This window comes from Taudactylus pleione, unplaced genomic scaffold, assembly GCF_031769625.1.
Source record: "Taudactylus pleione unplaced genomic scaffold, aTauple2 ptg000025l, whole genome shotgun sequence".
In the NCBI taxonomy this organism is placed as follows: Eukaryota; Metazoa; Chordata; class Amphibia; order Anura; family Myobatrachidae; genus Taudactylus; species Taudactylus pleione.
In genome coordinates, this window is record NW_028284427.1 from 3,148,271 (window position 1) to 3,162,166 (window position 13,896).

General features: G+C 42.6%; 1 protein-coding gene across 4 annotated transcripts in view; it reads left to right on the plus strand.

Moving 5' to 3' along the window:
- Window positions 1-13,896, plus strand: part of CTNNA1 (catenin alpha 1) — a 235,030-nt gene that overhangs the window by 134,348 nt on the left and 86,786 nt on the right. For all 4 annotated transcript variants that reach the window (XM_088451270.1, XM_088451266.1, XM_088451286.1 and 1 more), the window contains one exon: window positions 12,652-12,808. In XM_088451270.1, coding sequence (XP_088307396.1) covers window positions 12,652-12,808 — 157 coding nt within the window. The remainder of the gene's footprint in view (window positions 1-12,651; window positions 12,809-13,896) is intronic.

Genomic DNA, 13,896 nt, shown 5'->3' on the forward strand with positions numbered 1-13,896 from the left:
GGGTTTTTTCTAATATTCTTATTCTGTCCTTTATTTAGTACCAGTTGTTTCTCCTTCTGTTCATCTTTAAAAAAATATCCTATCATTCATAGGTTGAAACCTATTTCTAGTTGGTAGGGGGCTTCTTTTCTCATCATTAATGTGCCACTAATCTCTGATGTAGAAGCTAATTAAAAAATACATATACACACACACATATATATATATATGTGTGTGTGTATGTGTGTGTGTATATATATATATATATATATATATATATATATATATATATATAGTGAATATTAATCAAAGTGCTGTGCATCAATAAATAATAAAATCACATAAAATCACCTTAATGTGTTGTGTATGAATCAGTTAATAGTATAACATTCGTACCATAAAGTGCATAGTGCAAAGATACCAAACAATTATCAACCTTCATTATTTAGTATACAGCAATAAAGCCCCATGAATAAAAATAGAAATTGTGTAAGCCATCGGATGAAAAACTTTTTACTAACTAAAAAGATAATTTATTTATAGTAAATTAAAAAGACAGAAAAAATATGGTTAACAACCTTTAATCAAGTACTGAACATAATGATTTTTTGTCTTTCAAAGACACATGTAAACGAACAAATAAATATGCATAAATTACAATAAAAACATCACAGATGGTAAAATGAAAAGAGGCTCTAAGGCTTATCTGATATGGTGATAGCAAGTTTATGAAAGGTAAGAGGAGCTCTCAACGCGTTTCGTCTGCCTGTCAGACTTCTTCAAGGGATAGAAAGCTCCTTTGGGGTGTCTGGTTTATAAACCCCCTTAATAGGGACAAACTAGCGTCAATTAGAGTTTGTTATGTACGTCACTTCTGCCCTTATGTCCATTCAGGTCGCGGCCATCTTTGTCCTCCTCTGATTAGAGCGCCGCCATCTTTGTCCACCCTGCATTTTCCTCGCGGCGTGTTATTTCAGTATCCTAACGATACTGAAATTAACCTCTATATACCTCTGCCTGTACCTTCTAAAATCCTACCTATAGACCTCTAAGGATGACGCTAATTTGCGTACGCAGTCATACATAAAAGACTCCACACTTGGAACGTGTGGTTCCGAAGCACAAAGTATTATTCAAGTAAAAGTACAGTCAGTTACACGGTATTGATTCAGACACAATTAGATGCAAAGGCATTATACAGACCCCAAGTACAGTATACATACGCTGCGCTTCCGGACCAGATGATAGGCATCAGCAAGAAACCCCATCGTCATTCAGCAAGAAGACTAAGATCCCAGTGTTTGAGCACACATATTTATACCCCCCCAGAATAGACCGGACAATAGAGAAGTTTGTTGCTGATGTCATTGGTTCCCAGGGAGGAAGCATCTGTTAGAGAGTTTAACAGGCTGGTTCAAATAGACTCACCCAGCCTCTAACAACTGGGGGTCTCTGCCCTCCCACCTCCTTGCAAAATCCTAACAGTTATACATTTTGTTGCTTGAAGTCTCTGCGGTCCATAAGTTGAGAATGCATGATGCGATCTCCACACCGATAGTACCGGAATTCTGTTGAAAGAGTACGCATCAGTACGAAACCAAACACTGCTTTCTCAGCATGTATAAAACCTTGGTTATCAAATATCTTTATTTCACAGCATTTATACTAACTGAACCAACTTAAATCTTATACTTTAAAGCTTATTAAACCTTATGTGTGAATATGTAATGTGTGAGTATGCGGGGTTTGATATAAGGACGCTAGTTAACTTGGGGCAGATGCGTGCCCATAAAGCTAATAAAACAGCGGTTTCATACAAAGTCCTATGCATTCGCTAATATGCGACTAGTTAACAGCGCAATTGTGCGTATTAATGTGTGTATGAGAAATGGTGAAAAATGCAATCGCATGTTGCTAATAGTAATATCGCCACATGTACTAAAGTGTAAGTTTATCTAAAATGGCGCTTAGGCGGCCATTCGCAAAATGGCGTCTTGCGATCTCATTTCCAAAATGGCGTCTTGCGGCCAGTCGCAAGATGGCGTCGCTGAGATTCAATTTTAAACTGATCTTGTCTCAGCCAATTATCCAGCTTCGACAGTCCACCATTTGATAGCAAAAAACATGCTATCACAATCTGTTATTGGAATTTTATTTTAGGCTTACATTTACATATTATTTCGTGTTATTATGGGATGGCACAAGGTGGTTCTTAATCCATCAATATGTGGGGACATAAAACTACTATTATACGCACACCGCGGATCTTGGAAGATCATGTGAAAGGTGTGGGAATGCACCAGTGTTATAAAAGCAGTCTTGAAGGGGAATTGAGACTTTACATTATCTGAGGTGTTTTAAAAATATCATTTCAATAATCCATTCTATGCATGTCTAAATATAATACATTAAATGATGGTATTTCCTAGCTCAGGGTTGTAATGCAGTTCTGTATTTACCTCGGTATTCATACTGGCCACCATCATAATTTCATTCTTTAGTTTTACTCTATTTTTACATTTTCCACACTTCAACACAATAGGAACACACCGGACGCATATGCCAATTATTACGATGACAATTAGTATAAGGATCAAGAATTTGCCTATGCTGGCGATCACTTCCTGGACCCATTCCCCTAGACCTGAGAACCATTTCACTGGGTTCAGCCATGACACCCATCTTTCTATCTTTTCCCCTGCTTCAGCCACTGAAGCATTATGGTTCTTACGAAATTCCCACTGTAGCTGCAGGATTTCATCCATCTTCCGGTCTATTACCTCCTTAGGGTCGCTGGTATCATTGGTGACATAGGTGCAACATTTTACTCCAAATTGGGTGGCTAAAGTTACGCAATACCCTCCAGTAACAGCGGTTAAATAATTCAACACTAGCCTATGTTGCACCAGTTCTTTCTTGTACGCTTGCAATTCTCTCCCTGTATACCTGAATGTGTCATCGTACGTCTCGGTGATATTATCTATCAATTTAGCAAGTTCCTGAATATATCTAAAATTTAATGTTCCCTTAGCGATCCTGGTGGGATCCAGTGCGACTAAAACTTGAAAGCCAGTTGTCTCACTAATTAACTTAGTGGCTTTATGCACAACACCAGGTATCATATTTCTCTTGCCTCTGTGTTCATATTGTGTGTGAAGATATGGTGAAGGTGTGTTTTTATGTATACCAAGCATTTCAACATGTGTGAGGGTCATAACTTCTGGGACTACTTTTCCCAGGTAACACAAACCTTCGGAACTCGGGGAGAGCCATTTATACGCTTTTCTTCCACATAAAAAATATACATTATCTGGGATGGTATGCATCATTATCATTAAGCACATTTCTCTTGCAAACAATCCTATTTGTGGGTCTTCCATCTGGTTCATGCAAGTCTCTGGCTGTATTATTTTAGCACAATAACCATCTGGCACCTTACCAATAATCTCCTTGGTGGAACTCTGGGCCTGATTCAGACCCGCTCACAAGCGCAGGACGCTCGCAAGTGGGTCGATGGTGCCCTAATGGGAGCTCCGTCGTGCGCATGCGCGAGACCCGCATAGCGACAGCCAAACTGTCGCCCTGGGTCTCGCACCAAAGGGGGCGTGCTGTCGATGGTGACTGACAGCACGCACCCTTTGGTGGGCGTGCCGAGGGTGTGGCTCCAAGATGGAGGCGTTCCCATGGTAACGCCTACCGTCTGGGTCCGGCCCCACTGACATCACTAGTGGGCTCTGATAGAGCCAAAATCACTCCAGGGCTTGCGGCCACGAGACCCTACCGCAGGGTCTCGTTGCAAGCCCGATGGTCTTGACCATCGCGACCATCATCATGGCCGCTCGCTGTAGCTGTGGGTGGTCACCCACAGCTATACGAGCGGCCAGGAGGCCGCTCCAATAAGAAGTAGGAGGGCCCTGATTCAGAGCGAGCGCTCTGGTCAGAGCGTCCGGCTCTGAATCAGGCCCTCAGTGTATACCGATACCTAAAATGTTTCCCACTAGATTTAATTGAGTGTAACAGATCATGGTTTATGGACTCATTATCAGCTCTTTGTGAGAAGGTCATCGTCTGATTATTCCCCGTCACTTCCCAACTCCCGGGTTTATTGGGGTTGGTTATGTTTAAACACAAAAGTGAACTATCTACTTGGAATTGATAGAGTTTGAAATGAGGTGGTTTGGATGAGAGAAATTTTCCATCCAAGGCTTTCCCTTTTTGTAATTCTAAAATTTCCGTGGTATTCAGCGGAAATGGCACCAACCCTACGTTATGCTGTCCCTGTGGCACGTGTGAACACACCCAGCAATCAATTTGATTTAACACTTTGCCTACCATGCTATGATGATCCTCTAAAGGATACCCACCCCAGTACGGGTTATATTTAGGTTGGCACCGTTAGATACAGTTCTCATTAACTAGGGACCCACAAAGCTCACAAATAGAGGAATCTTCAGACGATAAACCTCCACACCTTCCCCGATTATCCGGAATGACCGCTCTCTTAACAATAACAGTACTAAGATTGGTCAGATACTCCCCGGATTGGCATTGCATTCCTCCTGACTCCACTCCATCAGCACTGCCATCAGATCCCGTTTCCTCAATCGGTCCCCCATCACAGACACTGGATATCCCCGAACTGACCAGGATGGTGAACACTCTAAAAGAGAACATGAGAATGAACACAGCAGGCCCGTCCATTGTCACAACAAGTCCTGCAAAATTTCTCTCAGTTCAGGTATCTCACTACGACCTTTTCAATCCTCCCGGAACAAGCTCGCGAGCGACAGGTCCACACTATCAGCCTTGTCTCCGACTTGTTTCTCCACCGGTAGATTGACCTTTTTGCAGTGAGTGGAATGGACCCAGGTATCTCTCTCGGCCACCTTCAAAGATGTAGTACTCGTCAGCAGCACCTGGTATGGACCTTCCCACCGATCAGTCAAACAGCCTGAACGCAAGAAATTTCTGATCATAACATATTCTCCTGGTTCAACATCATGACAGTTAGTTTCAGGCATATCATTAGACAACAATTTCAGTTTCTGCTGCTGTTGCTTTAACTGCTTACTCATTGATATAAGATACTTTACAGTTACCTCGTTGTTACCCTTCGAGTCTTCCTGTGGACTTATAATCAAATGAGGTTGTCTACCGAACAATATTTCAAATGGGGACAGATTTAGAGGGGGTCTAGGAGTGGTCCTTATGCTATATAGGACCAGAGGTAAAGCTTCTGGCCATCCCAGTCCAGTCTCTGCCATAATTTTGCTTAACTTATTTTTAATAGTCCCGTTCATCCTCTCTACCTTGGCACTAGCTTGCGGTCGGTAGGGGGTATGAAGTCGGCTATTAATACCCATCAGCTTACACATATTTTGAAAAACATCAGCAGGGTGGTAATTGGATGAAATCAATTTGTATCACCTGGAAAGGTCCATCAGTCGGTGGAATGTGGGACGGTTTGGTAGGGATCGCTTTCCCTATGTTCTTCCTCAAGCAGGACATTGCTTGTGAAGAAAAACCTGGTGCGCACCAGTATGCCCTCACCAACTTGCTCATACCTTGTTTTCCCAGATGAGTCAGACTGTGTGCTGCCTCAGCCAGGCTGGGGTAATATGCCTTGGAGGCTACTGGTTTACCTTGTCCGTCCCTCCAGAGCCCGGAGGACTCTTGCCCACATCCCTTGGACTTCCAAATGGATTTTTCCTGAATTGAACACAAATTTTTCATCTCAATTAATTTCAGCATATCAATTGTTTGGAAAGACATAATTTTTTCAGTTGGAGAAAACATTTTCAACCCTGCTGCCCATTTTGCAGCTTCATCGGCTCTGTTGTTGCCTAGTGACACCGGGTCATCCTCACATGTATGGGCTTTTCATTTAATTACTGCCACTGTTTTGGGCAGTTGGATTGCTTCTAAAAGATGTTTTATGTGTCGGGAGTGTGCAACTGGTGTGCTGCTGCTGTCATAAAATTTCTCTGACGCCATAGAGCCCCAAAATCGTGCACCACCCCAAACGCATACCTCGAGTCATTGCAAATGTTAGCAGATTTGCCTGCTGCCAGTTCACACGCTCTAGTTAGTGCCACTAACTCTGCCACCTGGGCTGAGTGAGGAGGACCAAGAGGTTTAGCTTCTATGATGTCTGTGTCATTTACAACAGCATAACCTGTACATAATTCACCTGTGTCTGTTTGTCTATGACAACTCCCATCTGTATAAAAAGTCACATCCACATTCTCTAAAGGTGTGTCATGTATGTCAGGTCTAGCAGTAAAGGTCTGATTCAGATATGTCATACAATCGTGCGTATCATTATGTCCGCTGAACTTACCTCCTGCCAGCAACTCATCTCCCTCCAGCCTTTGTACATCATGTTGTACATATGGTAAATACGTTGCTGGATTCAGCGTGCTGCAACGTTTAACAGTGATGTTGCGGGTGCGATTAGGGCTATTTCCCATTTGGTAAACCTAGCTGAAGAGACGTGTCTGGTTTGAGCTGAGTTCAACAGAGCAGATACAGCATGGGGAGTGTAGACAATCATATGATGGCCCAGTACTACGTCCTCACTTTTACTCACCAATAGAGCGGTAGCTGCTACACTTCTCAAACAAGTGGGGAGTGATCTTGCTACCGTGTCCAATTGGGCACTGTAGTATGCTACGGGCCTACTGGCATCACCATGTTTTTGTGTAAGGACACCTGCAGCACAACCATCGTCTTCCGTACAATACAAATCAAAAGGTTTTTCATAATCAGGTATTCCCAATGCAGGAGCTTTTGTCAGGTTATACTTAAAATTAAGGAAAGCCTGCTCTGATTCCTCTGTGTGTATGACACGATCGGGCTTTGAAGAAGAGACTAATTCCTGTAAAGGCAAGGCCAAAATAGAAAAACCTGGGATCCACATTCTGCAATATCCACACATTCCCAAGAAGGTACGAATTTGCTGTTGATTCTGCGGCAGTGTCATGTTTTGTATGGCTTGGATTCTATCATTTGTAAGATGTCGTAACCCCTGGGTTAGGCAGTGTCCCAAATATTTTACTCTGGATTGGCACGGCTGTAGTTTGTCCTTAGCCACCTTGTCTCCTGTATGCGAGAGATGAAGTAACAAAAGTTTAGTATCATTCAAACATGACATAAACGAGTCAGAACATAGCAATTAATAAATATTGAATTATAACAGATCCATTGGCAGGTTGAAAAGATTGTAAACTGTCGTGCAATGCCTGGGAGAAGATACTGGGGCTATCTATGAAACCTTGGGGTAATCGTGTCCATGTATATTGCACACCTCTGTATGTAAATGCAAATAGGTACTGACAGTCAGGGTGGAGAGGCACAGAGAAGAAAGCAGAACAGAGGTCAATGACAGTGAAATGGGTTGCATTTGGTGGGATCTGCATCAGGATGACAGCTGGATTTGGCACTACAGGGAATTGGCTCTCTACTACCTTATTAACACCTCTAAGGTCTTGTACCAGCCTATAACCCCTCCCACCGCTCTTCTTTACTGGAAAAATGGGACTGTTGGCTACACTAGCTGTACGAACTAAAATTCCCTGTTGCAATAATCGCTCAATTATTGGAAACACCCCTAATTCTACCTCCTGTTTTAGTGGGTACTGGGGAATTTTTGGAGCTTGCCTACCGTCTTTTAAATTTACCATTACAGGGCTTAAGTTTGCCATTAATCCAGTGTCCTGTCCATCCGTAGTCCAAAGGGAATTTGGAATTTGGGACAACATTTCATCTACCTGTGATGGAGTTTCATTTAAAACTGTAGAGTGATACATTATCCTTTGAGGAGTGTCCAACATATCCTGCACCTCGTGTGCAATTCTCTCTGGGATATCTAAAAATACACCATCAGGGGTGCAATATATAACACATCCCATTTTACATAACAAGTCTCTTCCCAGCAGGTTAGTAGGGGTCGCAGCAGCCAGAAGGAAAGAATGTCTGGTATGCAACGGCCCAATAGTAACCTCTGTGGACTTTGTTAAAGGATAATGTTCCACTTTACCTGTTACACCCATTGTTGGTACTGTTTCATTGGTCACCTGTAAATTAACGGGAGATTTCATCACTGACCTGGTCGCCCCTGTGTCTACAAGAATAGGATATTCAGTACCGGCTGCATCAACCATCATGACCGGTTCTTCCCTAGTACTTCCCGTTAACCTGACTATCTGTAGACTACAGGTATGACCTGAGCCCTAGCGTTGGCTACCATTCTCCAATACAGCATTTACGGCCACAATTGGAGCTGGTGCATGTTGAACATTTGCTGGTCTCTGTGCATATCCCTTATAGGGATATCCAGGTCTTCCCTGATTTGGGGTTCCTACTCGTTTTACTGTACAATTTCTACTTAAGTGTCCTGTTTGTTTACAATTAAAACATGTACGTGGACCAGGTGAAAACATGTGGTGTTGTGAGGTTTGAGCAGAGGGTAAAGGTGGTGGATATGGGTAAGGATAGGGAGGGTAAGGGTATTGTGGGGGATATGAGTATGGGACCTGTGGTTGTATTGGGTTAGTGGAATAGAGCTGTGTTTGTTGTTGTGTGGGGTTAGAGAGGGCATGTGTAAGTGTGTGTGCAGGTGCGAGTGTGTCTGTTGGCTGTGATGTTACAGTCATTCCCTCCAGAGCTTGGATACTGACAGCCATTAGTTTTTCACTCTGGATCTCCCTCTTTTTTGAGATGTTTTTATCATGTTCTATGGCGGACTCTATGAGGTTATCTATTATGAGTCCCCTCCAGCCAGGCTGTGAGGTCTGAACCCGAGTCTTTAAGTTCTCTTTCAGACCATCCATGGGTACTGTGACTATCATTCCCCTGTGGTGAGTGCTATCTTTAATATCTTCTATCCCAGTGTACTGGGTGATAGCCTGCAGAGCCCGGTCGTAATAGTCTTCTGCAGTTTCACTCTCCTTTTGCTTGATTGTGAAAATTTTGTTCCAGTTAACTACTACTGGAAAATATATACCCAATTGAGTTACAATGCGGGAAATGTTACCTTGGTTTACTTGGCCTGTTAAGGGAACGTCACCATCCAATACACAATCCGTGATAAATTTTGTCATGTCGGTATTGCGTGGCAGACAAGCCCTTAACACCACACGCCAATCTTTATTAGTTGGTTCATGAGAACTACCCAAATTTCTCAAAAATCTTTGACATTTGGCTAGTTCCTTTTTGGGATCGGGAAAATCATTTATGATGGAATTTAGTTCTGCTCTTGTCCATGGACAATGCATTACCACTTCCCTCGTGGGCACTACACCATTCGCATCTGCATTTCCATTCGGAACAGTTATCATCCGAATGGGATGCAGACCGGTAGCGTTGCTACCTATGACCTGGTTACCTGGCTGGGGGTTTAATCTGCTGCTGCTACGTATGGTATTAACAACTTCCTCTACGGGTGCAGAGTGTGTTAACACTTCCCTTGCTGTTACCGATGGAGATGGCGGCACCACTCGTGATTGTGGTGATGCAGCATCTATCATTTGCACAGCATGGGAAATGGCAGACATTTCAATAGGCTCATCATCCACATCATAAACATTTTCTTTATGATTACTTAAGAAGGGGTACAAATTGCTTGTTACATTTTTATGGGTATTTTTGGTAACTGTACTTGCACCTCCATCCACATAAGGTGGGGGAGGTGAGCGTGAACTGCTGGCAATGCTCTCCACAACACTACCTTGCCGTACGTGCACGCCAATTTGCGGCTCGTCCGTATTGCAATTCAACGTTGTGGATGCATCCTCTGGCAATGCGCTCGCAACGCTAGTTTGCATCGCTTGCACATTTTTAAGCCACGCATCCCCCTCATGCTACCACAATTTTAGACATTCACAATAATTGACCTTTTTCTCTCGGGAGCGCATCAGACTGATGTGATTCCGGACATTATCTAATACATCCTTATCAAAACTACCAATTCTGGGAAACGGTCTAACACTCTTCATCGTCATTTTAAACCATACATCACAATACCTTATTGCATAAGTACCGTACTTAGTATGCATAATACGACGGGCCGATCCGATCGGCGCCTCCATTAGTAGCACATCATTGTCTAACATCTCTACTGTTTGCATGGCTCCCATTCTGAGACAAAATCCTATGCTTTTCAATAAAGATTTAAACTGGTGAAAGACAATCAAGATACTTTCACTTACCTTTGGACGATTTAAGTCGGCGGCGCCCACACACCTGGATAAGATTTGAAAAAGGCAACTTCCACACCCGGATAAGATTTAGTAAGGCAACTTCCACACCTATGGAAGTTTATATGTCGGCCACTTCCACGCACCTCTCTACAACAAAGACAACATGTACACCTGCTACTGTGTATAGAACGGTAAAGCTACTTACCGAGCGGCTAGACTAACCCTTGCACCTAGCCCTTAAGGATCATACGATACCCTTAACTTTGTAAAACAAATATTCACTGTTACACACTTTTTTCCTGCGCAGAAAAATAAACGTTAACCCAGATATTGATAACATTTGAAAAATGTAAACCTCAACGGCTTTGTTTAAACACGTGGCAGCAGAACCGGAAGTACGTATATGCTATTGTGCGACCAGCCGCATACACAATAATGTGACTAACGCACAACCGTAGAATTACTTTTTAGCTGCGTACGCAAAAGTGCGTCTTTACTGTGCGCAAAGACTGCGACTCAACAGCGTACTCAATACTGCGGCACCCCTTTTAAATGTTAGGTTCTATCAACAAAGGAAAACAGACTTTTTCCTTTCTTGTCCCTGGATTCTAGTCAGCTTCCTTTGCACACACGAAAACGGATAGCGAAACCCTGCATGTGGCCACTCCACCCTTTGCTGAGATATCGATAGCCATATGTGCCGCGTGAGTAGGTAAGTGACCTCACTACTACGAGCCCCCAACTAACGATACTGAAATGAACCTCTATATACCCCTGCCTGTACCTTCTGAAATCCTACCTATAGACCTCTAAGGATGACGCTAATTTGCGTACGCAGTCATACAGTAAATAAAAGACTCCAAACTTGGAATATGTGGTTCCGAAGCACAAAGTATTATTCAAGTAAAAGTACAGTCAGTTACACGCTATTCAGACACAATTAGACGCAAAGGAATTATACAGACCCCAAGTACAGTATACATACGCAGTGCTTTCGGATCAGATGATAGGCATCAGCAAGAAACCCCGTCGTCATTCAGCAAGAAGACTAAGATCCCAGTGTTTCAGCACACATATTTATACCCCCCCCAGAATAGACCGGACAATAGAGAAGTTTGTTGCTGATGTCATTGGTTCCCAGGGAGGAAGCATCTGTTAGAGAGTTTAACAGGCTGGTTCAAATAGACTCACCCAGCCTCTAGCAACTGGGGGTCTCTGCCCTCCCGCCCCCATGCAAAATCCTAACAGTTATACATTTTGTTGCTTGAAGTCTCTGCGGTCCATAAGTTGAGAATGCATGATGCGATCTCCACACCGATAGGACCGGAATTCTGTTGAAAGAGTACGCATCAGTACGAAACCAAATACGGCTTTCTTAGCATGTATACAACCTTAGTTATCAAATATCTTTATTTCGCAGCATTTATACTAACTGAACCAACTTAAATCTTATACTTTAAAGCTTATTAAACCTTATGTGTGAATATGTAATGTGTGAGTATGCGGGGTTTGATATAAGGACGCTAGTTAACTTGGGGCAGATGCGTGCCCATAAAGCTAATAAAACAGCGGTTTCATACAAAGTCCTATGCGTTCGCTAATATGCGACTCGTTAACAGCGCAATTGTGCGTATTAATGTGTGTATGAGAAATGGTGAAAAATGCAATCGCATGTTGCTAATAGTAATATCGCCACATGTACTAAAGTGTAAGTTTATCTAAAATGGCGCTTAGGCGGCCATTCGCAAAATGGCGTCTTGCGATCTCATTTCCAAAATGGCGTCTTGCGGCCAGTCGCAAGATGGCGTCGCTGAGATTCAATTTTAAACTGATCTTGTCTCAGCCAATTATCCAGCTTCGACACTTCTCAAAGGCGTCATCTTAACCGACGTGCAGCTTCCAGCCTTCCCATAGGTGTTCTGTCTCACTCGACACGTCACTTCTGCCCTTCGGTCAGCTCGAATCGCGGCCATCTTTGTCCTCAAAGGAATTAGAACGCGGCCATCTTTTGTCCACCCACTTGTGGCTAATTCTTAATTCCGGGACATTGTATTCTAATCATAGTTGAAACAGAATGGTTAGAAACAGCTTCTTTCTAAAAAAAAAAAAAAAAAGGTGTATATTCCTGGAGGAATGATGATGTTTGTCCATGCAAGATGACGTTTTTGGAGGGAAAAATCCGAACTCTGCGTGCAAACTCGAACCTATCCGAGCCTGCACATCCCTAATATGTATATATTAAAAACTTGTTTTATCTGTTCATATTGAAGTTGGGTAACTCCCCACAAAAGTGAAGCTCTTAGTGAAGAGATGGCAGTGATATATCTGGAATTTGCATGTTTTGATAATAAGCATTTCACTGATGACCGTTTTCCTGTCTGTGTACAACCAATCGTTTTCTTCAGTGGAGAAATTCACAAAAAAAAGTTTCACTTAAATTATGCTAAAACATTGTTTTCTCTTACTAATGAAGGTTATAAATGCAGCTTTGGCACTAGCAGCAAAACCCCATAGCAAAGTGGCTCAGGATACAATGGATCTCTTCAAGGATCAGTGGGAAAGACAAGTTCGTATCCTCACTGATGCTGTTGATGACATAACCTCAATCGATGACTTCTTGGCTGTTTCAGGTATTTTTATGAGAGCATTTTTTTTATTTCCAATGAACTCAATGTACAATATGTCTAAATGGCTGGTTTTATTGGGACATATTTATTGTAACCAGTTTTCCTTTCAGCAGATATTCAACTTGCATCTAATATACAGTATTTAGGTGTAACCCTAATTTTCATTTTTATTACACCACATTTATTTCCTTAAATATTCATAAGCTATGCACACATATTTAACCCAAATATTTCATTACTTGGATATTAAATCTGCCAGAGTCACTTATATTGCAGACCTAGCTGATGAAATATATGCTATCGCTTAAGTAATAGATATACCGCCTTGGTGCGTGTATGGGAGCCTTCGGCCTCGTGTGTCACAATGCACACCAAGGCATGGGTATATTTTTCTGTCAGAAATGTGTGAGGCAGTGATGTGCTGCTTTTCTATGAGCAGTGTCTGTCTCTGAAAGATGATATTGTTTACACGTGGTGTGATAGAGCTGTAGCTTTGTGATGAGGCTCAGATTACAGTAGGAGGTAGACCAAGCCTGAGGTGTGCGGTTGTTGGGAAATAATGCAAGGTTATGTTATCTAGTGTGTCCAGTCAAATTGGTTTTATCTGTCTCAATGAGTTGGATGTACTAAGCATCAAATCCGCGATGCGGTACATCCCACCTCTTAGCGGGTACTTACCATGGTTGATTACTGCAGTATGTACCTAGAATATCACAAAGGACAGCTCTCCTGATGAGAGCTGTCCTTGCGATGCACTCGGATAGGGGCAGTTTCCGGGTTTAACACCCATAAGTCCCTCCGTGGGGGTGCTGGGAGGGATCTGATTGGATCCCTCTCAGGGGAGGCGTCCCGAGAAAAAGCCCATTGGCTTCTATTTGGTAACGCCACCTGAAATTGGTGTTAGCCATCGGGACAGTGCTTTGTACAAATGGAAATTACTGTAAAACCCACGAAAACTGCATTTTTGGGGGTTTTACCACATTTTTCCCTGTGGAACATCCTGCCCAATATACCACACAATTTTATAAGTAATAATAAAGACATGACAACTATTTTCATTGACCACTTTTATAAATATTGATTAGTTTATC